General features: G+C 42.4%; 1 protein-coding gene and 1 long non-coding RNA gene across 2 annotated transcripts; both read left to right on the plus strand.

Annotated features, from left to right (window-relative positions):
- The first annotated feature begins 1 nt into the window (after window position 1).
- LOC133220171 (uncharacterized) lies at window positions 2-6,110 on the plus strand. The gene is made up of 2 exons (XR_009727655.1): window positions 2-1,749; window positions 2,923-6,110. It is a non-coding gene; the product is annotated as an uncharacterized LOC133220171 (long non-coding RNA).
- A 3,815-nt stretch (window positions 6,111-9,925) lies between these two features.
- Window positions 9,926-13,967, plus strand: IL22 (interleukin 22). Its single transcript, XM_061367980.1, has 5 exons — window positions 9,926-11,911; window positions 12,710-12,775; window positions 12,880-13,023; window positions 13,251-13,316; window positions 13,724-13,967. Exons 1-5 carry the CDS (start codon window positions 11,711-11,713, stop codon window positions 13,835-13,837), a joined length of 591 nt encoding a protein of 196 aa, XP_061223964.1. The 5' UTR covers window positions 9,926-11,710; the 3' UTR covers window positions 13,838-13,967.
- Window positions 13,968-14,244: the final 277 nt, after the last annotated feature.

Here is a 14,244-nt window from a genome sequence, read left to right on the forward strand (position 1 = left end):
TGCCAAGTTCTTCTGCTGCAGTCATGCAGTATGACCTGAGGGCAGTATTTAGGGGCAACACCATCATTCATTAAATGCCTCAATTACTTGATATTAATTAGCTGCCTTAAAGGCAATTGTGGTATATTTATTTATGTTACTATATGAATTGTCAGTACAACACAGTGCTGTAACAAAAAGTTGCTTTTGCTGCTTACCGCTTTTAACCTGTTACCAAAAAAATCCTTTTTTCTTAATGAAGCTAACATGGAACATACAGGAGTTTGTGAAAAGCACACAAAGTGTTAGGGTTTGTTCGCTGTCCACTTTTTCTGGCCAGGATGACTATTAGAGTTGAGTTTGTCAGAGGTACTTACGTGAACATTTGTCTTTTTTGTGGAAAAGATCCTTGTTTAGTGCTGATTTAAACTTCTCTAGAAAAAGCAACCTTATGCAGTGGCCTTCCCCAGCCCCACTTCAAACTCAGGGTATTTAAGAGTAGTTAATCTCTTAAAGTAAATTCAGAAGAATGTTTTTCCTGACTTTGATGTTTTAATTACCTCTCCTAGTTGCCTGTTTCTGGGAGACTGACATACTGTTGTGACTGTCACAGTGAAAAGTATGATTTATGCTGACAGCTTGTTTTATCTTTCTAAGAGATGAAACAACTTAACTTGAAGTAGAGGAAATAGGTGGCTAGCAGCTAGTTTAGTTCTTCTTGTGTAGCTTCAAGTGTTAATATTACTTCGTTTGGAAATTTTATGCAAGAACAACTTGAATTTTGTACACTTTTACTTACATTTTGATTTTGTATACAGTTATGTATGCATATTACTGAAAATAAAAATGGTTGGTTGATTTGTTTCTAGTCAAGTTATGCTGGATAAATTCGTGGAACATACTATGTTGGCACTTCTGTGTTCAGTTCTCTGTTTTACCTGTTCAGCTGGAATAATTGTGGACTTTGAAAAGACAAGAAGCTACCCCATTTCTGGTTTTCAGAAAGTTACTAAAACTAGGTATGTTGATACTTGGAATTATGATTGGCTACAGATACTCGTCCTAGATATTATTACAACAGCATATATGCCAATTTTGCTTACAGTATTGCAACATGAATCTGATGCATTTGGGTAGCTCTGAATTTGTTGGATGTATGCTATATGGGATGTGCATATTGATTTCTGCCAGGGAGACAATAGCTGTGGTAAAGGGTGGTAATTTTTGTTGCATGGGGATGCAAACTCCATTTAGAGATAAAAATGGAAGCCCTTGATGTCTTATACATCGTGACATTATTTCTCATCTGAGCAAATCTTATCTTTTACCTGAAATTTGTAATTGAATTTACTTTTGGATAGAAGTATTTAAGGCAAATGTAGACAAAATACCATTTTTGAGTAATGCTAGTGCAAAGCTTCTGAAGGATGTTCTTCTGTAGCCTTCAAGGCAGATGTAAAATGATTTATGCCTGCCTTCTGCTATTGTTGTTACCTAGTTCAAGAGGGGGTTTTGTTTTGTTTGGACCAATCTTCAAACATGTTTCCTGTTGTGTTTTCCAGCAAGCTGAACATGGAGAAAAGGTTCAAAAGTGCACCCTTTATTAATAATTACAAGTGCGTGCTGTGTAGTGAATGTGTTTTGTTTTCTGTCAAGGAAATCTTGGAAGCCTTCAAGTGGAGAGACAAAGTGGATAAATAAGGAGGAAGGCAATTGCCAATAGGAGATACATCTAAGGAATAAACAGCTTTGGGAGCTTGTCAAATTAAGGTCAAGTTTTGCATGTTCCCAGTTTGTAAGTGTTGAATTATATGTCTTCAGCTGCTGTTCCCAAGTTGGGTATACTTGCTTGGTGAATCTTGCTGCTGGAGGTTCACAGCTCTCAACCACCTTCACAAGTAAATAAGCTGGTTCTTCCTCACTGACCACTGCCAGCTGGGGAAAGGCTTTCCTTTACTCAGTTTTCCTGCCAATGAAGCATTCCCCCAACAAGGCCACAAAGAGCAGACTTGATTCCAGTCACTTTTCAAAAACTTTCCATCTTGATGGATAATAAGGCAGTTGGCTGTCTGTAGGAATAAGAAGTGAACTCTTGGTATCTACTTAATCTTGATAAAAACGGTTGTTAGCCTAGGGGTTGGAACAAAGATCTTCCTGTTCCTGAAGCTGTGCTCATTCTGGCATCTTCCTCCTCTTCTCTTGGGGCCAAATCACTTAGGGTGGAATGACTTCAGCAGGAGGGATGAAGCACCTTTCTCAGCACTTGTGCGGTCACTTTGGAGAGGTTTGGATGACTCTTGGCATGAGGGGAGTTTTTAGGATTTAATTAAGTGCCTGCAGTAGCAGCAAGGTAGTATTCAGGCACTTGCATCCTTTCATGGCTCTGGGCTTTTATTTCTTTCCAGGTTCTCAGTTTCCAGTGACTTTCGTGGTGCATCAGCCTTCTCTACTTGAAATAGTTAAAAATACTCCTAAACCCCTGGGTTGAACAGTTGGAGAAGAATCAGTTGGGGCTTTCTAGCTCTGCAGGGAGGTTTTGAGGGAACATCTGGGATTGTGGATAATCCCATTCAATTAAATTTCTGCTAAAATGCCTTAGTTTCGCAATAATATTTTGTTAATTTCAAATTTTAACACCTTACCAATGTGAGTTCTGAAACATAATGTGAAGTATGTAAATGTCATTAACCTTACAAATGTAAGCAGTCTCTTTAGCCATCAGAGCTAGATTGCTTGTAAGGAAGGGGTAAACAAGGCATGTTTTTGTCACATACAGTCTGGATTAAGTCCCAAGGCTGCCCAGTGCGCTTAAGTCATTATAGGTATGTTGTGTAGGGATTTTTCAGCCTTTTTCAATTAACAGCCTTTTTCAATCCATACGTCTTCTGTATTACTCATGGACCCCTATGTAGAGAGTAACAACTGAAACTCTCCTGAAAACAGGTTTGCCTTCACCAATGCCTTGCAGGGCGCCCAGGTTGCCCCTGGACCTAGGGGCCACAGCCTGAAACCCAGTGAATGTTGCAGAAAGATGAAAGGAAGTGAAATTACTTACCAGCTACCAGCGTTCTCCTTCACTCACAAATTCTTCAAGTCCAGGTACTAAGGTGTTTTCCTTATTTGACTCTTGGTGTCATTGCTTTCTGGCAGTTAGTAGTGGAGGAAAAAGGGATTTCCAGATACTGTTGGCAATACCATGAGCAAATTTGTAGTACTTCATGGGGCAGGAAACAGAGCTGCTTTGACCAATTTAGTGTGTGCTATTTGCATAATGCCATATTGCTTCATTACCTCTGTCCATTCTTGGCAAGGCTGAGGTGGCACCTCATGTTCTAGTATCTGAGCAATTCTTACCATCTGGTAAATTTGTCGGTAAAGAGCCCCATTACCATCTGATGCAAGTGGAAGTTTTGCTATACTCTTGTTGACCAATTTTTAGCGTAGCCTGAAGGGAAATTGTTCCATTACCCAGATGCACACAAATGTGTGATAAAGAAAACAAGCTGAGTAGTAATTGTCATTTGAAGTGACCTAAATTAATGTCCTAATTCCAGCAGTTACTCAAACCTGTGCAGACAGGAACCTCAGGAAGAGAGGGGAGGATGATGGGGCTGCAATTAAATCTTTGGGGCACAGACAGTTCTTTGTCTTTGCACTGAAATCCTGTGGGAATGTGCTAACTACATAGCAGTGATCACACTGAAAGCAAAACCTGGAGAGTGGACAGTGGGTGGTAGCTAACCAGAAAACTCCAGTTTCATAGAAATCCAAGTTGTGTTTTGCTTTTTGATCTGAGTCTAATACTGTGTTGAAGAAGGGTATGTGGAGTTCCATGTTAAAATGTGAATGAACTTCCCCGATATTCTGGTATTTATTACAGTTTATCTGTGTTGGAGGTGAGCTGGCCTTGTGATGTTTCTGTTTTGTGTCTATGTTCTACAGAAGCACATGGAGAGTGACCGACCCCTGCCTAGCAGATTTGACCTTGGAGTGCCAAATGTGCTGCGTGTGGGAAGAGTCCTGAGAAACTCCAAAGGACAGCGCTTGGTGGTCCTGCAGCATCTAGTTAGGGTGGAACACTGAGAACTTCAGAAGACTCACCTGGAGGCTTTCGGGAAGGGGAGCAGGGCCTGATAATGTTTACAGTTTACACACCTTTTGTTATATGTTTTTTTCCATTCATGGGGTTGGATTAAAATTGTAAGAGCTTTTGAACTCATTTGCTGGGAGGAGCTTGCTCTTTGCAGGGACAGTTTGGTGGTACAGTTGTGACAGCAAATCCTCCTTAGTGCAGACAGTTCTGCAGTGGAGGGGGAAAAAGGCAACTGAAGCTTCTTACATTCTGCTTTCCTCAGAGGTCTTGATGAAGTCTGGTGGTAAAGCATCTGTCAGCTTTGTAAATGTGACTGATTTGTATTTATGGCAGTTTACCTTTCCTGAGGTAACTAAGGCAGTGATCTGTGAAGGCCTCGATGCTTTTCCTTTTAACTGGGTTTATATCTTATATACACACATGTTGCATCTCTTCATCTGCTATAAAAACATTTTTTTTTGCTCAGGGTGACTTTAATACTGTCATGTGCTGGGTTGTCTCCAAAGCACCTACTTTAAGACCTGAAGTAAAAGAGGAATGGCTGATAGGATCCAGAAAACCCATACTTCTGGATTTCTCCTTACATCTCTGGTTGCTGGGTTGATGTGACACATGTGTAACAGGCGTCTGCTGATGCACCCTATTCTGGAGAGCCAGGTCTTGCCCTGAGGTCTCTTATGCAGACAGGGTAGACCTGCCAAGGCTTGGTGCCCCTCCAGCTAGAGTTCATTCACGAGTTCCCAGAAACGTGTTCTCGTGAGGAACATGTTCTTTGTGTTTCCAGTGGGAAGCTGGCTACAGCCTATTTATGTATTTTAGCTTACACGACATGTGGCTAAAAACAGATAACCCAGAAAAACAGCATCATAGTTGCTAGGCTGTAGCTATTTTGTTTGATCTTTTGGCTCCATAAATCTCACATTCTTGACAACAATCTTAACAGGAAACTCGCTGACTCAGGCTCTCTTGGGAGATGGGCAATAGCATAACCTTGGGGTGGGGAAGGGCTGAGGCCTGGGCTTTTGACATCCTAAGGACAGATACTGATTAGAAGACTTCTGTTAACAACATGAGAAGTATCACCTCCTTGTCTCACAACCCTGTTATAGCGAATAACTGAGCAGCCAGGGGCTCACCTTAGGGAGATTTTGGTGAGCTCAGAGCCTCAGTGGAAGTGCTAGTGTATGGGCACAAGTATTTAACCTGAAATAATGTTGCTTCCCTTCAAAATGGCTTTATTTGATTACTTAAGATGGTGTCGATTTATTACATGGTAAAGCTGGTAGTACTTGGAAAATCAAGGTGCACAATGCTGCACAATGCTGGGGCTTTCTTAGCCTGAGTAACTGCTTGTGACTTAATTTTGGATTATAAGCCAGCTTGCAAAATTCTGTTCCCAGTTAGAGTGGTTTTCTTTGAGAATACACTATGTCAGTAATTCCACTTTGCCATGTCACTTACAGAGTCACTGCTGTGTAACCACACCACATTAACAGGAAGCACAGAAGTTTCAGTTCACCTGATCTGACTATTTGCAAGACAGAGTTGGATATATGTAGGTCACTATACAAAGTGGCAGTCTCACCAAGCATGTGTGATTTCACACTCTGAATTCAAAGTACTAGCCATTTGGTGGAAGGGCTAATAGCGGTATGTTTGGTGGTGTGAGGCTGTGTACACCAAGGTGATCTGAATTCTCTTTTCTCCTGTCTGCATAAACTAAATTATGGCTCCTGTCAGCAAGTCTTATTAAACATAGAAGCAAGGCTTATGTTTTACTGACATTGGCAGCAGTTGTCTCCAGAGGCAGGACTACTGGACTAACATCTATTGCACTTCCATTAATGCTTCTTTTTTAGTGAATCACTGAATCCTCCTGGCACTGCAATGAAAGTTACTACTTCAGTGGTCCTGGGGTAGCAGTAATAATGTTGGTAGAAGCTGTATAGTGTTGTCTCAACGTGTCTCTGGATGTCTTTCTCTTGGGTGTCTGCTACATGAATGTTCCTGAGGTGAGAATGAAGTTATTTATACCAAAGTGTTTTTTGTTTTTTTTTGTCCCAGAGTGTAATCTAAAATTGAGACCACAATGAACTATTAGTTCACTTCCACCTAGACTTTTTGTGATATGAAATCATAGAACCAACTTGGTTGAAAAAGATCGTCAAGCCCAACACTAAACCATGGCACTGAGGGCCTCATCTACACAGTTTCTGGACATGTCCAGGGATGGTGATTCCACCACTGCCCTGAGCAGCCTGTTCCAATGCCTGATCACACCTTCAGTGAAGAATTTTTTTCTAATAGCCAATGTAAACCACTCCTGGTGCAGCTTTAGGCTGTTACCTCTTGTCCTGTCACTTTTTACTTGGGAGAAGAGGCAGACCTCCATCTCCCTACAACCTCCTTTCAGGTAGCTGTAGAGAGTGACAAGGTACTCCTCAGCCCTCTCTTCTCCAGAATTAACCACCCCAGTTCCCTCAGCTGTTCCTCATCAGACTTGTGCTTCAGAGCCTTCACCAGCTTTGCTGCCCTTTTCTGGACCTGCTCCAGCACCTCAGTGTCTATCTTGTAGTGAATGGCCCAGAACTGAACACAGGATTCTGGGTGCAGCCTCAGAAATGCCGGTTTTATGGTGTTTATTATATAGCATCTTAGGAAACCCCAAAATTATGTAACAGAACCAAAAGATTTTGATGAAATAACAGACATATAAGCAAAAGTGTTACTCTTAGAGGAAATGTGTTACTCAGTGTCTAACACAAGTGTTACTGTCAGGGGAGGTAGGTGAATTGCACATCCTCTGCAAAAAGCCTGAGTCACCAGTGTCTGTACTGAGACCTGACATAGGAGTCTTTCCCAAAGTCACCTAATGCTCCCAGACCAAGCAATTTTAATAACACTACTCCTCCAAACAAAAGATTCACAGTATCTATCTTACACAGCATTAAACCTATCATGAAGAAAGCAAAAATACAACGGTCAAATGCTACATGTCCTCTCCCAATCTCTGTGTTGATACAGTTTCCTACAAATAGAAAATTAATTCCGTCTGCCATTTTTAATGGTGGTGCCCAGAAGACACTTGTCTATGTACTAGAATGTTTCCATAATGAATGGAAGAATTACAGAACAGTTTTTTTGGAAGTTTTATAAAGAAGAGCTAACTTCCATTACCGATGTTTTCATTGCTGGCCAAAGAGCTAACTAAAACAAGGCTCCACTAGAGCTTCAGCTGAAACATTTTTAGTTTGATTTAATCTCTTCAAGCTTGAAAGTAGGCAAAAGCAGAGACTACCTGACATACAGTGAATGAGCTCACAAATGAGCTGGAGCAAAATGAAGGGATGAGCATGGCCTTTTTGTGGAGTTGAGGGTGTCTCCCCATAGGCTGTTTAGTTTTAGGCATTATGTGACCTGTGGTCCATTCCTACAAGATATTTAAGGGGGAAGAATTTCATTGCCAGGTAAAAGATCCAAGAGGGCGATACACAGGTTCGCTCTTCCACATGCCTGATCTTGACAAAGTTTATCATCCTGAACATGTTTCCAATAATGCAGTATAGTCCTAGCTGACTGAAAACGTGCTAAAGCTCAAGAAAGTTCCTGCATGCCAGCGTGCTGGTGATGATACACCACAGATGAACATCAAAGTACAGTATGGGTTATTCACCTGTAGCCTCATTCAAAGTAAGAAGGAAGTGTCTGTGGCTTTTGAGGTAGACATGATGTAGAGTTCCAGTCCTCCTCAGAAAATCCTCTGTCTTCAATATGGGTCAAGAAGTCATTGTCGAGAATATTCAACCACTACGGTTTCTCAATGAGTTAGGGAAACTCCATGTAATTACGCTTTAGAAGTTCATTGCTGAGGTCAATGATAGGATAGAAGTCTGACTCTTGGGATAGCACTGGGGAGAAAATACGATCTGTGAAAAAATGTTATTTTTTTAATTAATTACACTTAACAAAACAATGCAGAGGGTACTTTTATAGAGGGTATGCATGCAGAGGTCCTTGGTAGTTCTGAATTAAAAGTATAGCTACTAATCTTAAACATTAAAAATATCATTAAACCTAGAAAAAGTCATTAAACTAAGAAGGAAGATTACTTTTTTCCCCCACCTGAGCTTAGAGAGGTATTTCTCAGTGTTCATTTTTGTTTGTTTGTTTTCAAGAGAACTTTGTTTTATAAATAAAGGCTTGGCATTATCATGTATCATAAGACATCAATAGTTTGGACTCAAAGTGAAATTACTAAATTACCAGTTCCCAAAGCAGTTGCTAGAATACTTGACAATGTTAACATAGGAAAGAATTGGTGAGAAAGGCTGCTCTTTTAAGACATGTTCTTCAGATGCATTTTTTCCACTTTATTCTTGCTCCCCAAAGAGCCACCAGTGATGGTTTCAGCCACAGTACCACATTTTAAATTACATGCAGCTTTCCTTCCACTCATCTCTTCTGCCAGCTCTGCAGTTCAGAGCAGCCTGTTTGTGGAGGGGAGTTTAAGTAAGCAATTTCCTTGAGGTTCACCTTCAGCGCTTGCTCAAGACGTTATTCTTCAGAAGATCATTGTATATCCTCCTCAAACAAGATGAAAGAGAATTTTTTCTTCAACTGTAGCAGAAAACCTTCTGATTCCTTTGTCCCTATCTAGACTTCAGCTGAGGATTGGAGTAAGATCTAGAGATAGTGCAGGTTTTTAGCCCTGTCTTTCCTTAGGATGAAGTGCTGGATGTATATCTCCTGACTAGGCTGTGGTGAGCTAGACAGAAGAGGTGATAGCAATGTCTTGTCACATCCTTGTCCAGTGCAATCACGTAACAGAAATAACAGCCGCTGGGAATGAGAAGCATATATCCACTTCCAAAAGAATTCTATTGACATGTTACAAGGAATAACTGCAGCCACAACTGTGGTACATTCAGAACCAGCAGCCACCTGGTGGAAGATGGTTGAGAGGAGGCCTGATGAGCATGGAAACCACACAGTCTGCTAAATTAGTGTCCAGCAAGATTTTGAATGCTCATTTTTGAGCTGGACATACAGCAGGCTGAAGGGATGGAAGATAGATTGTAATAACTCACAGCTGCAAACAAAAGGCTAAATAATGCAAAGGCTTTAGGAATATCATGCTGTGAAATATGAATGAATTAACTTCTAATATCCATTTCAGCATTTCAGAGCCTGGAAAATAAAGGTGAATGATGCATGTAGGGAGGAAAACTTAATCGAAACAAAGCTTTTTTAAAGTCTCAGAAGGAGGATGTCATGGCACAGCCAAAAATTAGCATGACCATGAGAGGTGGCTGATAATGTAGATGGGAGAAAGAGAGCCTTATCAAGTCTAGCTTAATGTTTTCTATGAAAATGTGTACATCCCAAATGTATGGTTTCCAATATTAGAGAAGACACACAGAAGAGATCCTGTAATGACTGCATAAAAGAGGGCAGGAGAAAGATTCAGTATCAAATTCCTCATCCCTCTGCCTGATGTTGTTTAGATGTCCATCAGGCGGTGTCGGAAGCTTGTGACCAGGTGGGCTTCTTGCATTGGTTTGTACAGCCGTGAATAACACAAGCACTTACCCAAGTAATGAATCCTTTCTGTGGGATTGGAGCCACAAGAAGGGGCCACTCTAGCTGGATCCATGTCTGAAAAAGTGACCAAAGAGATGGAGAGGTGGGATCTGGCAGACGGGCAGGAAGACAGGGAGTCTGGACCAGAGAGAGTCTGAGTGCATGTTCACAGATTTCGTTCTGGGTTTGGGACTTCTCTGCTGCTAGATGAGCTGGTGAAGGAGTGCAAGAAAACCTCAGAAGCAGACTTTGGTTATCAGACTGTGCTTAACACCTGGAGAGGAGTCTGTGCTAATGTACTTCAGGGGAATCCAGTCCTTCAAAAGAGCCTCCCTGGCTGGATTTGTCCATCTAGTCTTTAATGTCTGTCTTTTGGCTAAAAATAACTCAACCTCCCATCTGCTGCCCCACTGGGCCTATTAGCCTGGCAAATGAAAAAAAATATGGAAAAGAGTTTATAAACATGTTATTGAATAGCTTTGTGGTGCTATACGCATTTAGGGTGTGAAATACATCATTGACATCCTGGGTCCAGACTTGCTTTTGCTGCCTGCTGCAGTCAGGATGATGTTAGAGGCTGGGTATGGGAATAGGTTGCTGAGTTGGGCATGGAAACAGACCTGGTGATGATGGCTTCAGGGTGACAGGGTGCATCTTCAAAGGCACAGACCGTGCAGAGCTGATGTGACAGGTATCTGAGGGAAACTGAGGCAAGACTGAGGCATGAGAGATTAGTTCATTATGTGGATGTATCAGGGCAGGCTAAATCATAAACCTAGTGCCAGCAAGCCTTTAGGCTGCTTCCTTTCAGAAATAAGGAAAAGAGACTCTGCATTCAGCCCATGGGGTAAGGCTGGTTGTGGCTCTTGTCCTAAGAACCTCAGCCACAAGGGGTGATACCAAGCCCCAGGGTTACCCCTGTTCGCTGCCAGAGGCAGAGCTGAAGCCTTGGTTTTCCTGTTTCTCACATTTGTCACCTGTGTGCCTTGTGGGCATTAGGCAACCAGGAGTTTGCATTTGTACCAGGTCTGTGTCCTCGTGCAGTACCGTCTACAGCTGGGTTGCAAATTACTCTCTCAAGAGAGCACCGTTTACCTTTGGCACCCTGCGTATTTCAGACTGAAGGGTCAGCAACATGGAAATGACATGGATAAGTAAGTGCATGACCACCTCTAATGACCTCAGGTCATTACACCCAGCTACAGAATGGAATATGGATAATATTTGGAAAATGGGAATTTGGAGATCAGATATGTGATAAAGGCAGTGTTGGTCCTACACATTTTCTGGTCTCTCAGAGAGGTTTGCACAGTGATGGGCAGCTGGCCAATGACTCCAGTGGGCCACTGTGTGGGAAAAAGGATTTGAGGGTAGGAACCGTATGTAGTCAGTGCTTTAGGGTCTGGTGCAGTGTTTGAGTCTGACCACTGCTGTATTCCAGAGAGCAGCAGCAGAGCACCAGTCATTTGCTGCAAGGTTAATAGCTGGACTTGATGATCTTAAAGGGTCTTTTCCAATCTAAATGATTCTATGATTCTATGAACAAAAATTTATATGTTACTTTACCTGTTGTAAAATTGCCAATCCAATTAGTGTGTTACAATCAGAACAGGATGCTCAAACCCATACAGTTCTCAGATATTTTTATGCAAAGAGAATTCAGGATTCCTGTCCCGGTAAAAGCCCCTGCTTTGCCCTGCATTAAGATTTGGTTTGTTTTATAAGAAAGAAGATTCTAATGGCCTTGTAGTTGTATTTGTGGGTTTTGTAGTGGTTAGGTAGTTCTCAGAAGAGGATACTGGAAAGCAAGAGAGTTGCTGATGTCATTTTTATTTACCACCACTACGCAAAAAAAAAAGGCTGCTGGTGGCCCTATATAAGGTGCACCTCACCTCCTGCAGAGCACATCAAGAATCACTGCAAAGGTAAGGCTTGCAGCCTTCGTGCCTCTCTCACTTTGCCTTGCCCAATCTCCCTGATGCTAACACTGCTCTCTCTCATCAGTGCTGAGCACTGTAGCTGAAACCTGCTGCGACGGAGGACTTTGGATTGTGAGACATGGCCTCCCTGCAGACCTTGACCAAGAGCTTCTTAGGATGGGTCTTCTGCTGCTGCTGTTGCTTTCTCCCTCTTCTACTCACCAGCCCTCTGCCTCCAAAAGGGGCAGGGGTGGCTTCTACCGCCCATCATACCTGCAGGCTCAGGAAGCTCAACTTTCAGCCCTACATCAGGAATCGCACCTACACCTTGGCTAAAATGGTACAGTACCTTGTGTAACCTTCATGTGGGATCTGAGGACCTCCTCCTCCACCAGTGCCCTCACTTCTCACCTTCAGCATTCCTCTCTTTCTCATGCCTTTCTCCAGAAAAACATGCACTTTCAGTAAGGCACAGCTTGGGCATGTGGAGTGGTTCTGTTGCCCACTTGTTGTGTAGGCAGGGGAAGCTGCTGCCTCTGCCTCTTCTCCTCCTGCTCCTCGAGGGAAAGTCAGTTGCTGGCACAGCACAGCTCCTTCTCTCAAGTGGCTGCTGCTAGACTGGGACAATTGTGGAACCTGAGCTTAATTTTTTCTATTTGCCCAGGGCATTTGGAGTTGGACCTGTTCATGATTCCAGCCATGGCCAGGCAGCTCCTCAGGCATCTTACAGTGCTTTGCTTGGGCAGGTTTCTTGGCTGCTCTTACCATGGGTGGGTCCCCCCTTGGTGTACGCCGCCAAGTGCTGCAGCATCTCCCAGCAGTGCTGCGGGCCACTGTGAGGTTGGCCACCTGCGGCATCTGGTTTAGTCATCATAGCCACTACGACATCTGATGTTGAAAAGAGGGACAGGAATTCAGACATCTGCTTATTTATTTTCTGGTGATACTGACCTTAAATCTCACCCAGCTCAGGGGAGAAGCAGACAAAACATCCAAGCTTATCTACCTGTAACAAAATGTCTCTAGTGTCATTTCCCTCTTTTCACCTGCTCTATTAATGATGAAAACCTTAGGGTTTATTGTTAATTTTCACATAAGTTTCCCATCCCTGCCTGACATTTCCCTTTTCTCCTCTCAGGCCAGGGCCTCAGACGAGGACACGGACAACAGGCTCATTGGGCAGCAGCTCTATGTTAACATCAGGGTAAGCTTTACACCCTTAGGTGTGAAGACTGCTCTTTGAAACCTTTTCCAGCACTCGTTGATCTCTTGCCATGAGTTAACTTGACCTTTTACTTGCATACATAGGAAAACAACCGCTGCTACATGATGAAGAGGATTGTGGAGATTGTAGTGAAAGATGTTCTCCTCACCAAGGTCAAGGACCAGTACCCGTACACTGCAGAGGTGGTGCAGTTCTTTGCATCCTTGACCTCGGAGCTGAGCAGATGTGTGAGTAGCGTTGTGTTTCTTTCCCTAACTCTGAGTTGTGACTCTTGTCACTGCTCCTGAATCTCAGAATGCTGCAAATAGCGGCAAGAGGCACTGGTATGAAAGGAAACCTCAGATCAAAGATATAAAACTTGAGGTTGATAGAAGGTGTGCATTTGGGGGAAAAAAAAGCAGCACATTGTTGCATACAGCTGCCAATGTTACATCTGGATTTTGTCTTTTTTTAGAAATTCTCAGGACACAGAGAGCACATTGAAAAGAACCTGGAAGAAATGAAGACCAAACTGAAAGAGGTACATTTTCCCCCAAAATTTAAAAAGAGCTGTGACAAACTCCAGTGTTTCAGTTGAATTAAGGCTGACTCAATTGTGACACAGACTGTGCAGATTATTTGGGAGATGAAGCCTTCATGGGAATTAAAGAGGGGATTAGTGATATTTCCACTTCAAGCTCTCCTTCTGTTGTTAACTCTCTGCACACATCATGGTAATTTAAAGCTTCAGAAGTCAGGTTGCAGGTACTTCTGTATGCTAAACTAGATTAGAATAATCTAGTTTCTATTTTATAGTATAATGACTCTAACAGATCTACTTGAGAGAATAAGGAGAGTTAAGTTCCTGATCCAGTTTCTATGACAAGCCTAATTTCAATTTTCTGAGAAGTAATGAGATGCTAAAACTTATATTCTGCTCTTTTCTAGTTGGGAGAGAATGGGAAGACTAAAGCCGTCGGAGAACTGGATTTACTGTTTGACTACATAGAAAATGCCTGTACCAGTATCCCAAAGAAGGGAGAGAACAAGAAGAAACACTGAAAGAATTTCAGGTCTTCAGATCAGTCTTTAAGAAATGTCTCCGAAAACCTCTTGCTATAATACTACGGACACACTTTCTTTCCCCTAATTCCCCTCAATGCAGTAATTTTTTACCCATGCCAATAACAGCAAACTAAGTGGGCACAGAGAGGACGCATATTGCTGCCTACTTTGAAAGGAAGACTTCAGGACAGTTTCTGTGGCTCCATTTCAACACAGGACATTAGTTATTTTAAAAGGCACGCCCCTGTGCTCCTCATCTCCATAGGAATAAACCAACTGTTTCTGTATTTTGTATGCTGAGATTTGACACATGTGAATCAGCTTTGATCAAGGTAGGCAGTGATATGTAGCCAGGATGTTTTGAGCCTTTTACTTGGAAATCTCTCTTGCACATATTGCCCCCT

This window comes from Neopsephotus bourkii, unplaced genomic scaffold (assembly GCF_033783945.1).
Source record: "Neopsephotus bourkii isolate Nb327-2 ecotype Australia unplaced genomic scaffold, CSIRO-AGI_Nbou_v1 NB_1423, whole genome shotgun sequence".
Taxonomy (NCBI): Eukaryota; Metazoa; Chordata; class Aves; order Psittaciformes; family Psittacidae; genus Neopsephotus; species Neopsephotus bourkii.